Source organism: Lipotes vexillifer, unplaced genomic scaffold, assembly GCF_000442215.2.
Source record: "Lipotes vexillifer unplaced genomic scaffold, Lipotes_vexillifer_v1.1 scaffold451, whole genome shotgun sequence".
NCBI lineage: Eukaryota > Metazoa > Chordata > Mammalia > Artiodactyla > Lipotidae > Lipotes > Lipotes vexillifer.
The window spans coordinates 1,403,450-1,419,493 of record NW_006795989.1 but is presented as its reverse complement, the minus strand read 5'-3'; the positions used below and the strand labels follow the sequence as shown (position 1 = coordinate 1,419,493).

General features: G+C 35.2%; 1 protein-coding gene across 3 annotated transcripts in view; it reads left to right on the top strand.

The window, feature by feature from the left end:
• HIPK3 (homeodomain interacting protein kinase 3) overlaps positions 1 to 15,582 on the top strand; it is a 96,753-nt gene extending 81,171 nt beyond the window's left edge. For 2 of the 3 annotated variants that reach the window (XM_007468085.1, XM_007468086.1), the window contains exons 7-16: positions 924 to 1,083; positions 1,495 to 1,618; positions 6,025 to 6,146; positions 6,767 to 6,888; positions 6,992 to 7,153; positions 7,665 to 7,961; positions 8,275 to 8,415; positions 10,136 to 10,371; positions 10,655 to 10,782; positions 11,644 to 15,582. In XM_007468085.1, coding sequence (XP_007468147.1) covers positions 924 to 1,083; positions 1,495 to 1,618; positions 6,025 to 6,146; positions 6,767 to 6,888; positions 6,992 to 7,153; positions 7,665 to 7,961; positions 8,275 to 8,415; positions 10,136 to 10,371; positions 10,655 to 10,782; positions 11,644 to 12,120 — 1,969 coding nt within the window. In that variant the 3' untranslated portion in view covers positions 12,121 to 15,582. Of the gene's footprint in view, positions 1 to 923; positions 1,084 to 1,494; positions 1,619 to 6,024; positions 6,147 to 6,766; positions 6,889 to 6,991; positions 7,154 to 7,309; positions 7,373 to 7,664; positions 7,962 to 8,274; positions 8,416 to 10,135; positions 10,372 to 10,654; positions 10,783 to 11,643 lie in introns of all 3 variants that reach the window. The other variant, XM_007468084.1, reaches the window with a different exon arrangement.
• Positions 15,583 to 16,044: the final 462 nt, after the last annotated feature.

The window sequence follows — 16,044 nt, the reverse complement described above, 5'->3', positions numbered from 1 at the left end:
CAAGTTCACATAGACAGTAAATTGCAGAGTAGAAATAGAATGCAAATCTAAATCACATTCCAGTGTTCTTCTTCCAAAATAGCATACTGAGAATGACTGAGTGATATCGTTTTACATGACATTCTTACCTTAATAACCAGGCATATTTATAGTTAAAGGAAGTGTTAAGTTGTTCCTCCCTCAATTTTGAGTCCTGCAAACTCCATTTTCAGTTTCCTTTCACAGCATTTGCTTTTCTTGTCCCCCTTCTTTCTGTGTTGTGGAAGGAAAGGAGGTTTTTTTTATGGGTTAGTAGAGAAGAGTATATGCCCAAATTGAGAAGGACTTAGAAGAGTTACCTTAGGCAAATCTTGTGAATTCTTTGAACCCCAGTCCTCTTTTTTATAGGCTGAAGAGAGTAAAGTAAGTGACTTAAAATAGCTTCTTTTAATATTTTAAAAATATTGAATGAAGGAGGTAAAGGAACAAACTGATATTCGTTATTGTGAATTACAGTTAAAATCGATGTTTTTATAAAGCCCAACTAGTCTCCACACCCCCAGTACTTAAAAATGTCTAATGGTTTCTGTATATAAGCACTTTGAAAATAACGTAATAACCACATACATGGTGCCATTAATCTAGGGATGTGGAGATCTAGAAGTTTAGAAAAAAACTATTTAGAGTAGGGGTCATAAAATTATAACCCAAAAGTGCTCACTATTGCTTTGCTGTCTCAGGAAAATATTCCAGATATAAGTATATTCTTCTGCTTGCTTTGAAATTTGATCTTACAGGATTTCCTGGTAGAAATACTATTGGAAATATGCAGATTAAGTGCAAGCCATAGACTTTTTTTTTCCTTTTGGAAATAATTTTTAATCTTAAACTACTCTAAACATTAAAAAAATATTACAAATTACCTTTCGATTTTTCTTTTGCAGTGTAAAGTCCTGTTTTCATATTATGGATATTTGTAAGTCCCATCCGAATTCATGTGACACAAATAATCACAATAAAACTTCACTCTTAAGAACAGTTGCTCCAAGCGGTACTGCTAATCTGACAGCAAATTTTACTAAAATTGGCACATTAAGAAGTCAGGTAAGAACTTATAATATTTGATAATTTATGCTCCTCTTTTTTTTTTAAAATGATTGCTCTTTTGCTTTTGAAATATGCAGAAGTTTCCATGTCAGCAGTTAGAAGTTCCAGTGCTGATGAAGTCTTAATCTGGCTGTTCTGTTAAATCTCTAATATTTCAGGGTAACAATTGGAGCATATCTACTCAAATCCATTTTTTTCCTTCACCTTTTATTCTTTCAGTATGATCTACCTGCCCTTCTATGTCTCAACTCTACAAAAAGTAGACTTCAGTAAGATCAATTTCTGGGTCCATTTTTATCATAGAATTATGATTTTTTGAAATGCATTTGATTTCTACTTATAAAGTATGTGTACAGCAATTAGAAGCCTGCTCCGTATAATGAATGCCATGTACGTCTATCGTTTCAGGCATTAACCACATCTGCTCATTCAGTTGTGCACCATGGGATTCCTCTGCAGGCTGGAACTGCTCATTTTGGTTGTGGTGATGCTTTTCAGCAGACACTGATTATCTGTCCACCAGCTATTCAAGGTATTCTTTTATTTAAATTAAACTTTGAATTTAGGCATGCATTACTTTAAAATAAGTTTAGGCATCTATTCATTAAATATACTGCATGGGTTTTGCTACGTTTATTGCTACATTTGAATTTAATTTAAGCAGGTCAGTAGCCTTTAGACCAGTGATACTTCTTGACTGCAGCTCCACTGTAGTCATCATTAACAAAATGGACCATATGACAGTTGTATTTCCTGTAGAGTCTAGCATGATAACATACCTTAGTGGAAGTTAATGAACTTGGAAAGGTATGGATTGTCCTATACTGGGTATAACTGCTCCAGATGTTCAAGTAAGTACTTATCTGCCTGTCATCGCTGGACATTACAATATAGTGATTGAGAGCTCAGTTCTTTAAGTTTTGGTCAGGGGATTTCTTTCCTAAAATACTGTAGTCTTGTTCTTTACCCATAGCTTGCTTTGTTTGTTTGAAGATTGATTTTGATCAAATTGCCCGTATTTAGATAAAAATATCGAATCAAATCCTCAAGTGAGATGGTGATAGAATACCTTTGAAGATGCCGTAAATTTTCACACTGAGGAACTTCTTAGTGGTAGAAGGGTGATAGCAGTGAATTTTTTGATTGGAATAGCTAGCATAAAGCCCTCTTTCCTAGGTCCTTCGGTAGCGTTTTGTCCTTGCTAGGCTGTAACATCTAGTTATATCTTAAAACCAAGAGATTGATTCCAAATGGGCCCGAAATGACTCTTTGAAGCATGGTGGTAATGCTGTATAGTGTAAGTGAGAGCTCTTGGTGCTAAGTCGGCCTGGGATCTAGTTCTCTTTCTGCTGTTTGCTCTACCGTCCCAGACAAGTCTGTTAACTTGCTTCAGCCTTTGTCAAAGAAAACAGACTGAATAGATACTATCTTGATCGTTTCCAGCTGTAATATTTCTGGATTCAGAAGGTTATATTTGAAATATTTATTTCATTTAAGGATGTGAGCAACTTTTTAAAGTTTTTATTTTAATCTTCCCCACAGTGCCTAACAAAGCACCAAAAATATGTTTGTTGACTTGCTTGGCTGGTAATGAGAGATGTGAAAACATGGCAGCTCTTTAGCCACTTTGGTTCTACCAGGGTAGCTTTGGTCTGTTATCTGTGACAGTGACCCATGGCTGGTTTGGTAATAAAAATACCTATATCATATTGTCAGCACTCTTAAAGATGCTGTTGTGTTTCTTTGTTTTTCTTCAACTATTTATTGTAGAGAAGTTCAAAGAATAATAATGTCCTTTCTCCTAGATTCAACAAGTATTAACGTGGTGTATTTGTTCTGTCTGTCTATTACAAATACACATACTGTTAATAGTAAGTCATAGACATTTTACTTTGAAATACTTGAGCATGCAAGGCTGATGCTTTTTTGTTTTTCAATTAGTTACTACGTAAGTGGTATCTTGACAAATACATTTTCACTTAGATGAGTTTTTAATCTGTACTAATAGATTCTTAGGTTCTAATGATCTCTTCCGTGTACCAAAATCAGTTTGGGGGTCACCTACCTACAGTGTGGTATATTTCATCAAGATTTGGAATAGCAGGGAATTCCCTGGCATTCCAGTGGTTAGGATTCTGGGCTTTCACTGCTGGGGGGCCCAGGTTTGATCCTTGTTAGGGGAACTAAGATCCTGCAAGCCGTGTGGCACAGCCAAAAAAAAAAAAAAAAAAAAAAAAAAAAGATTTGGAATAACAATTTTTTTTTTTCAGAGCTACCTTCTGTTTGTACCAAAAGGCTTTGTGGACACATTTCTAAATACAATTGGGCATCATTCTTAAAACATTCAATGAGGTTAGGCAAATCTTTTATCTTTTTATGTAGCTTATAATTAATAAAAGGTTAGTAACCTTTCTGTACATATGTTAACAACTGCAAGTGGTTCCTAACAAGGATAACAGATAGAAAAGGAGATACTTTCAGGCTCATTAACTCATCAAATGTGAAGAACAATAGTTTTAGAATTAATAGTGAGAGAAAGCAAAATATTTGTTCGCTTAAATAACTAACAGGTGCAGTTGCAGCAGCATAACAGGCAGGCTCTGTAATATGTTGTCTCACTGTTTCTTATCTTAGTATAGTGTCTGCTTAGAAATGAAACCTTTCCCTCTATCCATTTTGGCATCTCTGTAGAAAATTCCAGTATTGACCTTCTTACCCCTTTACCTCATAATGTGCCAATCCATTTCAAAGAAACATATTTAAATGATTATTGGGTAACAGTTATGGTACCATTATACTTCGGATTTTAAAATAAAATTTATGTCTCTTGTCCTTCACTTTAAATTTTTTACCTTGGGTCTACACTGTTTAAGTTCATCATGCATTTCATATATTTTAGATACTATAGATATAACGTGTAGGTATAGCTATATGGATGCCACATCCCTAATATTGTGCCATGTTTAAAGTACAGAAGACTTAGACAAGCTTTTACTTAACAAATTTGAGTGTAGGTTGTTGTATTTAGTAAACAAGCATTTAACATTATTTGACAATCTGAAAAGCTACTTATTCATCCCCTCTGGATGAAAACTGCTATTTTAGAATCAAATGCATTCCAGCAAAATTCTCCTCTGTTGTACTAGAACAGTCTTTAAACTTTTTGTGTCATGCTTTCCAGGTTTCAAGCAAATGTAATCAAAGATAAAAATTTTAGCCAACCTAATAAGCATATAGAAAATTGGGATCTGAACCCACTTTTGAATTTGATTTTAAAAAAAAGATTATAGGAGAATTCTTGTCTTAAGGCATTGATTATGAGGAGAGTTTAAGGGCAATCTTTTTTGGGGGGGATTTAAGAATTTGCTCTGTGATTTCATCCTTATCAAAGTGAGGATGCTTTTTTCTCTGATGAGATTCTCTATTGCTGCAATATATCTACACAGCCTGGGTGTGCTCATATTCCATTCCTTGGAGAATTTGCTGATCAAGACATGCTTTTTGGAAAGGGTAAGAAGGTCAGTTTAAAAAAATAACTCATAGATCTTTGTAGATCTAATTCACATGTAGCTCTTTTTTTTCTTTGTCTTTTTTTAAACTTTTTTTGGCCATGCGCTGCAGCACGTGGGATCTTAGTTCCCTGACCAGGGATCGAACCCTCACCCCCTGCATTGGAAGCGCAGAGTCTTAACCACTGGAAGTCCCTCACATGTAGCTCTTTAGGTGGAGTTCAGAGGGTAGAACACCCTGCCAGTAGGATAAGCACCTCTGTGAAGAAAATAAACACAATAAAATTCTCCTTAGAATTATCACTTACAAATATTTGTGCAATAAAAAGTGTAAGGTTATTTTTCAGTAGGAAAAAAAAACAATTGTTTAAAAAAAATTTTTTTTAAATGGCTGATCACACGAGGTCACTTTTATCCAAAAACTGATTATGTTTAAATCATCTGCCAGCCCATATTGAAAGTAAGTACAATACAATAGACTGGAATTATGAAGTAGTGAATTTATTCTAGTAACTCAGCTTTCTAATCTTAGGAGAGATCCCTAAAATCTTGTTAGCCAAAGTTCTTAGTTGGTGTAATACTACTTTACTCTCTTAAAGTTTAGTACCATAAGACTTAATATTTGCAAGGTGCTCTTGCAATACATGACACAGACATATTAATATTAACAGGATTAACGTGGGTAGTAATCCTGCTTTCTAATTTTCCTAGTGGGTAAGCAAAATGGAACATGTTTGTCCTGGAGTTCCAGTAGCTCTCCACTAGAAATACTAGTAGATTAAACCACAATGATAAATGCTTAGTTGTATCATATTAGGCAGAAAAGTTAGATTTTTGCTTTTCCTTTAGAGGTTGAAGTGAGTGTGCCATCCTGAATTTTATTGCATCATGTAAACCATCATATGGCCACTGAAGTTGAAGTTGTGATACATTCCTCCTTTGGTGACGTGTATAAGATCCTATCATAGTTTTAAAGAAGAGAATACCAAGCATAGCTAAAAGTTTGTATGAAAAGATGAACATTTACCTGCTAGAGGATAAGGATGTTGAGCCAGATTCACCTTGCCGTGTCTTACCAGTGGCAGAACTTTTTAAAAGGAAAGTAAAGTTCTACCAGTGGCAGAACTTTTTAAAAGGAAAGTAAAGTTATAATAGCAAACTTTAAAAGGAATGGGAAGTTTCAAAAACAAATCATTCAACTTTGAAAGAGTAGCTTTATAACAGTTTTTGGAATGAGGTACCACAAGGTAGATAGACAGTATCTCACTTTCCAAATAGATTGCTTTCTAATATTATGAAAATTTTATGCAGGGAATTTTTTCATAATCCTAATAAGAATTTTAGCAATTCATAAATTTAAGAGTTTTATAAGGTAACTCAGAGAAAAGTTTTTTCTTTTATTTGAGAACTGTTCTTTTCTATTTCACAGGTATTCCTGCAACACATGGTAAACCCACTAGTTATTCAATAAGGGTAGATAATACAGTACCCCTTGTAACGCAGGCCCCAGCCATGCAGCCACTACAGATCCGACCAGGAGTTCTTTCTCAGGTTGGTAATAATTCATTATTTTTACATATGTGCTGTCCTCCTTTTACTCAGGTAGAGGCACTAATCCATTTGTGCTGTTGGAAACAATGAAAATGACCTAGATGGGAATTCGATCCTTGTAGATTATTGACTTTAACTTTTATAATTATTAGAAGATTGTTACTTTTTTTTTAATTATTGAATTTTTAAATTTTTTTAAATTTTTTAATTTTTTTAACATCTTTATTGGAGTATAATTGCTTTACAATGGTGTGTTATTTTCTGCTTTATAACAAAGTGAATCAGTTATACATATACATATGTCCCCATATCTCTTCCTTCTTGCATCTCCCCTCCCACCCTCCCTATCCCATCCCTCTAGGTGGTCACAAAGCACCGAGCTGATCTCCCTGTGCTATGCGGCTGCTTCCCACTAGCTATCTGTTTTACGTTTGGTAGTGTATGTATATCCATGCCACTCTCTCACTTTGTCCCAGTTTACCCTTCCCCCTCCCCGGATCGTCAAGTCGATTCTCTAGTAGGTCTGTGTCTTTATTCCCGTCTAGAAGATTGTTACTTCGAGTTAACTTGTATCATACTAGTTTTTCTTTTGTTTTTGGTTTTGTTTTTTGCTGCAACAGACATGGTCTGGTAGAACACAGCAGATGCTGGTACCTGCCTGGCAACAGATAACACCCATGGCTCCTGCTACTACATTAGCTTCTGAGGGTATGGCTGGTTCACAAAGGCTCGGAGACTGGGGGTAAGTTAAAAACAAGTTGGTGTAATACTACTTTACTTTGTGAATAGTTTGCAAACTAGATATGGTAAAGTAGGGATTCAATTTTTCTAAATTTTCTCCCTAGGAAAATGATTTCACACAGCAATCATTACAGCTCAGTGATGCCACAACCTCTTCTAACCAATCAGATCACCTTATCAGCCCCTCAGCCAATTAGTGTGGGCATTGCACATGTTGTGTGGCCTCAGCCTGCCACCACCAAGAAAAATAAACTGTGCCAGAACAGGTTGGTATTGATATTTTAACTTTCCTCTGCATTTTGAAAATTAATCATTAAAGTAAATTTTTCATGTACACCAAAGGGTCACTCTGTTGTATTCAAAATGACCTCTTTGATAGCTTTGTTACAAACACTAAGCCAGCTCCCTTCTCAATTTCTCAGAGGTATATTGGTAAAACTAATGGAATGGGAGCCAGGAAGAGAGGAAATAAATGCTTTCAGTTGGTAAGATTGTCTTTATTGCCCTTTTGATTTATTATCTACCTATAATTTTAGACAATTTTAGATACTCAGCTATCACATTTACCAAAAAAAAAAAGACCATTTGAATATATGTAAATGCAATCTACACTCATATTTCTAGAGGTATTTTATATATCACAGACTCATCTGTATGTTAGTGTGTTATAATCTTAACAAGTGAAGGTTTGCATTGTTAATTATAACAAGCTGTCTTAGAAAAATGTCATGTATATATTTTGATTATAGAAATAACACATTATTCCTTTGATTGCAGGAGTAATTCATTGCAGAATACCAATATCCCACAATCAGCATTTATTTCTCCAAAGATAGTAAATGGGAAAGATGTTGAGGAAGCAAGTTGCATAGAAACACAGGACAATCATAACTCAGAAGGAGAGGCAAGAAATTGTTGTGAAACTTCTATCAGGCAGGACCCTGATTCATCAGTTTCAGATAAACAGCGGCAAACCATCATCATCGCTGACTCCCCGAGTCCTGCAGTGAGTGTGATCACCATTAGCAGTGACACTGATGAAGAAGAGACGTCGCAGAGACATTCGCTCAGAGAGTAAGTGCCAAAAGCAGTTTCCCACGATTTTCCTGCATCCTTAAATAATGATGATGGATGGCACCCTCTGCTGCAGTGGGGGAAAAAAAACTTTGTGATTTATTACTTGTCTGTTCATGTCCTTCAGAGTAAACTTCCTGAATAGCATTTAGCATGATTACTATAGCATTTTTCCTGTATTATGAGCTTTAGATTTTTGTCCATGTAGGTCACTCTTAACTGTTTCATATCCTTAATTAAATAATGTAAATTTTGGCTACTTGGGAAGTATGTTCTCATTTTTGACCCAATTTTCCCTTCCCTCTTTACTTAGATGTAAAGGTAATCTGGATTGTGAAGCTTGCCAGAGCACCTTGAATATTGATCGGATTTGTTCATTAAGTAGTCCTGAGAGTACTCTGAGCACCAGCTCCTCAGGGCAGTCCAGCCCATCCCCTTGCAAGAGACCGAACAGGTAAAGGAATTTCAATAGCAGTACATTATAAATATTAAGTCTACTAAAAAGCCTATGATTTCTTCCGTTGTTGTTTAAATTAGTAAGTACCTGCCAGTTTACCACAGTGACTTCTCTCTTGATCATAATTTTTGAACTAGATCACCTTTTTATAAACTCAGGTTTTAAGTAGTAATTTTCTTTACTATTACAGAACAGATCTAAATGAAAAATCGAGGTTCTAATAAATGATTTTCATTTGTTTTGAAAGGGTGGAAAAGCCACATTCTCAACTCCAGCTCCACAGACTACTATTGTAATTTAAATTTGGAATAAGAACATATACTTCAGCAAAATAAAAAGGAATGTTTTGCATAATAAAGTAATGACCCACTGTCAGTAGAGTATTTGCTGATTTTTTTCTCTCATAGTGATTGATTTGCACGGTTTCATGCATATTTCCTTCCTACCCTTCCTTTTGGCCAGGGACATGCCTTGCCACTAAAGTAGTGAGCTTCTCCTGACCTGCATGAGGTACTAACGCATTAAGAGATGAGCCATAAAAATTTCAGTGAAATACATTTGATTTTAGCTTTTAGAAATTTTTTTTTTAGTGGAAACAAAATTTGAAAAATTTCAGCTTTAATTTTATTCATCTTCTCTTTTTTCCATAATCAGGAAATATGGTTTTGAATAGTTTGGTTATAACTGAGCTCTGTGGAAGCATAAAGAAGTATTAACACATCTTCTTCTTATAACTTGTTTATAATGTGGTTTGGAAGTTGATATTATACATACGTATATGTAAATACACACATACATGTAAGATGTGTATATATATAAATAAGATACAAAGATAAAAATATATAATTAAAATATACATATAAAAAGAAATGCTTCAGGGCTTCCCTGGTGGCACAGTGGTTGAGAGTCCGCCTGCCGATGCAGGGGACTCGGGTTTGTGCCCCGGTCTGGGAGGATCCCACATGCTGCAGAGAGGCTGGGCCCGTGAGCCATGGCTGCTGGGCCTGCGCGTCCGGAGCCTGTGCTCCGTAACGGGAGAGGCCACAGCAGTGAGAGGCCCGCGTACTGCAAAAAACAAAAAAGAAAAAAAAAGAGAGAGATGCTCCAAATTGTTAAGTATGAACTGAGTAGTAAAACAGAATATAAATGCTGTAAAAATCTCAAGGAGTTGGGCGGGGGGGTGGGCAGGGCCCAAGGGTCAGGGCGAGAAGAGAAATGGGACACTGGCTAGACCTTCAGAGAGGTGGGAAAGACCTTTCAGATAATTGGTTAGTTAAAAGGACCCAAATTATCACTAAAGGCACATATATAACATTAGAATTTAATCTGAAATATGCAAGTTGCATGCTTATATGTTTGTACATTTCGTTTCAGTTATCCAGAACAGCACTTCTTTTGTAGTGTCTTGATGAAATCTTCTGTAATTTATAAATGGGATTTTATGAACTGCTACTAAGGATCAAGTGGGAAGGGAAAGGAGGGAAAAATAAGTGCCAAGAGTGTGTTCCTAGATAGAAAGAATTAGGGTTAGCAGTCTGAAAAGAGAATTAATGTGGGAGTCTAGGAAATCTATGAAAAATGTTTTTTGATAAGAAGTTGTGATTAGGTATGAAATAATTGAATAAGATTCTTATCAATTTGCTGGGAGTCTGGAAATTATTTAACTTTAGATTTAATGTTGAAAAACATTGTTCATAAAAATACTTTCTTGTTGTAGTATGTCAGATGAAGAACAGGAAAGTAGTTGTGATACTGTGGATGGCTCTCCAACATCGGACTCTTCAGGACATGACAGCCCATTTGCAGAGAGCAGGTTTGTGGCGGATACTCATCAAAACACAGAACTGGTAACCTCTGCTGACACAGAAACCAAACCAGCTGTTTGTACTGTTGTGGTGCCACCAATGGGACTAGAAAATGGATTAAATGCCGATGAGCATATGGCAAACACAGGTAAACTGAGTCCTCTCTGTTTCCCTGATTGTCCCTTAAAAGATCTTAATTTAGGAACATTAGAGCCAAAAGTCATCTCTGAATTTCCAACCTGAACCTGCCAAATCTATTGTACAAAGGAGATATCTTCTAATATCACCCAGTCCTTGGAAACCATGAGATCTTTTCTTTTTATTTAATTTTAAGGTTCTCAAATCACTATTGTGTAAAATATCTAAAGACCTTTCTAACTTTTATATAAGAAGAAAAAAGTAGCTACTTTCTGGTATTTTGTTGTTGCCAGATTCTGTATGCCAGCCATTAATAAAAGGACGATCTGCTCCTGGAAGATTAAACCAGCCTTCCGCAGTAGGTAATCGTCAGCAAAAATTGACATCAGCATTCCAGCAGCAGCATTTGAATTTCAGTCAGGTATGTTTGTGAATTTATGAGTCTTTGAGATTCAAATTTAGCAGTTTTCTAACTGGGGGGAAAAAGATTCTCACACTGTATAAAATCTTAATAAATTTTTCCCTTTTCATTATCCCAAGTGACTTTAAAAGTAATTGGCTTAATAATAGGATAATTATCAGATTATCCATGGAACTTGAATTTTTCAGAAAGATTAGGTTCTTAGGTTCTTTTAAAGTTTTTTAGTCTGTTTGTTGTTTTAGGCCCTTTAAATCAGAATGCACACCAATGCATTGATGGTTACATTTCTTGTGTGTTAGTTGTGATGGTGAGAGATGCCTTATTGAGTACTTGCCATCTGGTCAGCACTGTGCTTGGCAGTTGTGTTTCACTTGGGGGAAAGAAAAGATCATAGGTATAGGAGTCAGACCTGCGTTCACATCCTGGTTTTGCCAAATGCTATGTACAGTACCTTGGCCAGGTCTCTTCAACAAGTCTGGACCACAGTTAATGGGAATGATAGCTATATAACTATAATTAGAATTAAATACAGTCTCGTACGTAAAGTGTTAGTCTTACATACAGTAGGTGCTCCGCAAATGGTAGCTATCAATAGTGGTAGGAATAGTGACACTGCTAGCAGGGGTAGTGGCAGTGTTAATATTATAATAATATGCAGTAATACGTATTAAAATGCTAATACTAATATATATATAAAGTTGATCGATATTTTTCTCCACTCTGTTTATACTTAGTATAAGCTAAGATCTGAGAGATCCTCTGTGGGTTATCAGTCACAGAGTATCTTGTAATTTCCCTTTTTTCCCTTTCTTTTTGACTTATAAAATATGTAATTAATCTTTTTGTTTTGTTTTTGGGTAGGTTCAGCACTTTGGATCTGGGCATCAAGAGTGGAATGGAAACTTTGGACATCGAAGACAGCAAGCTTATATCCCTACTAGTGTTACTAGTAATCCATTCACTCTTTCTCATGGAAGTCCTAATCACACAGCTGTGCACGCCCATCTGGCTGGAAATACGCACCTCGGAGGACAGCCTACTCTACTTCCATACCCATCATCAGCTACCCTCAGCAGTGCTGCACCAGTGGCCCACCTCTTAGCCTCTCCATGTACCTCAAGACCTATGTTACAGCATCCAACTTATAATATCTCCCATCCCAGTGGCATTGTTCACCAAGTCCCAGTGGGCATAAATCCCCGTCTGTTACCATCCCCAACCATTCATCAGACTCAGTACAAACCAATCTTCCCACCACATTCTTACATTGCAGCATCACCTGCATATACTGGATTTCCACTGAGTCCAACCAAACTCAGCCAGTATCCATATATGTGAAAATTCAAAAGAGTATATTGAGGAAGCTCAATGATACAAACATTTGATTAAAAATAAAACATGGTATTTAATAAATATTAGCCATGGCACAAGAAAATTATTTTTGAATCATGTAGACTTGGGTGCAATTTAAACAACTTTGAGCTTTAAAAAAAAACTCACTTTTAATGTGTTTTGCACATTTGGTATAACTTGTCTTTGGTCATGTTATCTTCTTATGTAGTAACTCTAGGCAGGTGACTTATGGGAGCAGAAGTCCAGTTTTGCTCCCACTATTTTTTATAAAATTGCCTTCTAACTAGTGCAAGACACGTCTATATTTGGGAAGCCATTCTGTGTACAGACTTAGAGCAACAGATGCACATATGTCAGAATTACAGCATACAAGTGAATTGTATTATCTGTGTCTTAGTGTATAAATGTTGGGTCACTTACCTAAGAAATTGAGCTATTGTTCTTTACATTTGCATGTGTCTTTTGCATGGGCAAAATGTTGCCTAGACTTTGCTCTTAAATGTTGTTCTAATAATCTCAGCTGCATTGTAAACCGTTCCCACACATAGTGCCTTAAATATTTGAGGTTGTTAATGTTATTACTATATATAAATGTTGAGGACTGCAGCACTTAAAGTTCAGACTTACTCTTTAGTTTCCTTTGATGGAGTAATGTTCATTTTTGGTTTTGTGTGGTATGATTTCAGGTTGTAGCTGTTTTTTCCTTACTAAGAGGGCAGCATGTTTGCTATAGCTGAATTCTGCTGTCTTGATTTTTTAGAATGATCTAGCTTCAAGAAAAGCAAGCAGGTAGTAGTGCTTAAGAAAAAGTGATTCAGTATCTAATGGATAGTTGATACCTGTCACAACACAGCATTTTATATACTGTTAAGTGAAACTGCAATACAATCTAAGTTTATTTTGGGAGTGTTTGCTGTATAATTGGATATAATAAAATGTTTAGAGATGCAGTACAGTAGGCATGACTTTGAGTAGTTAATGAAAGAAAATGCTCATTGATTCATGATGTGGTTTCATCCTAGCTTGGGCAAACCATGCAGTATTTAATAAATAGTAGCAGAATATTTACCATTGAAGCTTGAAAAGATGTGAGTTCTTTGTGTGCAATTTTTCATTTATGCATGTGAGAGGGTTTGTTTTGTTTTGTTTTTAAGTATTTTTACATTGTAGTACTTGTTTTGCTTGTTGGTGGTGTTTGCTTATTTAATACATTCCGTCAGGGACAGAAATTACATGCTCGTTTTCCTAGGAAGTGCGTCTTGGGTTTTTCCCCCCCTTTTTTTTTTTTTTTTTTTTTTTTGGTGGTGGTGGTGGTGATGTTTAAATGAAGTTGCTTTTACAGCACCAAAGACTTAATCATCCATTTCCTATATAAAAGGTAGCTACTTTTTGCATAGACCTCAAGTATATTGTAGTGTAGAGGTGGAATTTAAAGGAAGGTATTAAGCAGGCTGTGTTTTAGCTTATGGGCAAATAATAAATTGTATCATTTATCTTGAATGTATCATAGATAAGCTGCTATATAACGATTGCCACTTCAGATAGCTGTGAAATTAGGTGATTAACTAGTTGTTATTTAGCCTTCTAATTTCTGTATAAGTCTAATTACATGAAATAGAAGTTGGGGTTTTGATTTTTTACTTTGCTTTTCTGTTTGGAGTGTCATTGTAACTACTGTATTGTAAATGATGGAAAAAATTGCATATGTTATTTTGGGGTGTGTTATTTGCATCAGTATTTTATCTCTATTAATGTTTGTGCTCATCACTGCATATAAAAAAAACTGGGATGTATCAATGTAACTTAATTTTTAATTTTCATACTGGCATTGTAGACACTTGAGAAAGCTGTATCTTGCAGGCTTGACTTAACTTTTTTTCCTTAAAAATCTGGAATATAATCTTATAGCATTTACTGGAATAAACAGTACAAAGCATTTGAGTGTAAAACTCCAACTGTTTTGGATTTACAGCATTTCTTTGATAAATGAATTGCATACCACTAGTACAGATCTAGTACAGCGCTGACAATAAGCTAATAATGGATAAACTTTTCTTTAATCCATGAATACAAGCAGTGTTTTATTTAATAATCATCAATGAAATAAATGTGCCTGAAATTAATTTTAAAAATTACAGTATTAGATCATAAGATAAAAACCAGCAGTACATTTTTAGTCACACTGAAAATGAAGGACTTAATTTTCCCCACAAGTTTCAGTGTTTTTAGTAATCAATTCTATGCATTTTATATAAATAGAAATATATATATATATATATAACACATAAAAAGGAGTAGCCTAAGATTAATTTAAAAGATTATTTACAGATGGCAAATTTATGGAGTCACTATTTAAGTAAACTTGCTGCCCTCCACAGCCTTCTAATTTTATTTATCTGGTCCAGCAGTTTACTGGTATCTGCGTACTTGTTGGAGAAGAATCAGTGCTGGCAATGGATGTTTCAGAAACACCAAGTGCAAAGGATTGATTGATGTTTGTACAAGGTACAAAACTGGCGCAGTTTTCTTTCTGTTCAGGGCCATGTTCACTACCCTTAAACATCGTATTTTCTGTATTTCTGTTCCAAGACTGAGATGTCTTGTTAAATTGATGGTGAATGATAAACTTCAATGTTTTCATAATATAATAGTCCTGTTTGATAAAGGCGTACCCAAGTTAAGTACACTGCTCTTAACTGATTCTAATCACGTGCTTTTTATGTGTTTAAGAAGATAAAAAAAGATCCAAGATCCTGCTAAAATCTAAATTTAGCATACTGACAAAAGAATTTGTACTCTCTTTAAAACCATTTTTACCAGTTTTCTTTGGTTTTACTGCTTTCTTAAATAAAACACTGCATGACTTCCAAGTTGCGTATTTGCGTACTACTTTAATTTACAAATTATTTTTTAATCAAATATCTTGATATTTCGTTTCTTTTCCTTCAGGGTGTTTAAATATGTTACTGTAGTAGCAAAACTTTTTCATTTTAAAAATCTCTACTACTAATTTTAAAGTTGATTTGTGTTAAGTAAAAGTTAAATCATACACTGCAAGGTGTAGGAAGATTTGTTTTAAAGAACCCAATGATATAGATTTGATTACTGAGTTTGAACTGTTAACTGTTTAACAGTTTTAGACTTGTGGCTTTCTTTCTTTGGTTCGTTTTTGCTTTTACTTCTGTGCTACACTAGTTTGCCATGTAGCAATTGCACTGTGCAATATTACAATAAGGACTGGGAAGATTTTTATGGATGTAAAATGTCTATTACGGTTTGCGATAGTATTTCTCTCTAGTTCTCAGTGATTTAAATGTGACCAAGCCTTCTGTACTTTGTCACAAAAAGCGGGTTTTCCAGGTGACTATTTTGGTGAGTGTCAAAATAAGAATTTATGGTGTATTACTGTCGATTCACTTTGAATTAAAATATATATATTGCAGCAAACAGCTTGTTGACTTTTTTTCCACCCCAGTACTACTTACAGGGTAGGGAAGGAAAAGGTTAGGAGCATTGAGTTACCTAACTTAACATCATCGCATTTAATTCTCAAAACCACCTGTGAGATATAATATTATCTTCATTATGTAAATGAAGAAATGGGCTCAAAATATCTAGGTAAGTTGCCCAAACTCCCAGCACTAATGAGTTGTGAATCTGAGACGTGAACCAGGCTGTCTAATCAAACCAGTCTACTTTCCAGCAGTTCTTTTTTAAACTGAAGTCCAAGGTAGTGTGCCACAGTACTGTAACCACAGGATGACCAGGGCCTGCTTCCCTTGAATATTGTTTTCTTGAATATTTTTTGAGGTAAATATTTCTGTTCAATATGCATGGATGAAGAATAGGGAATTCACATGTATTTTTAAGATATAAAACATAAGGCTTCAAAAGCATGTGGTTTCCGGT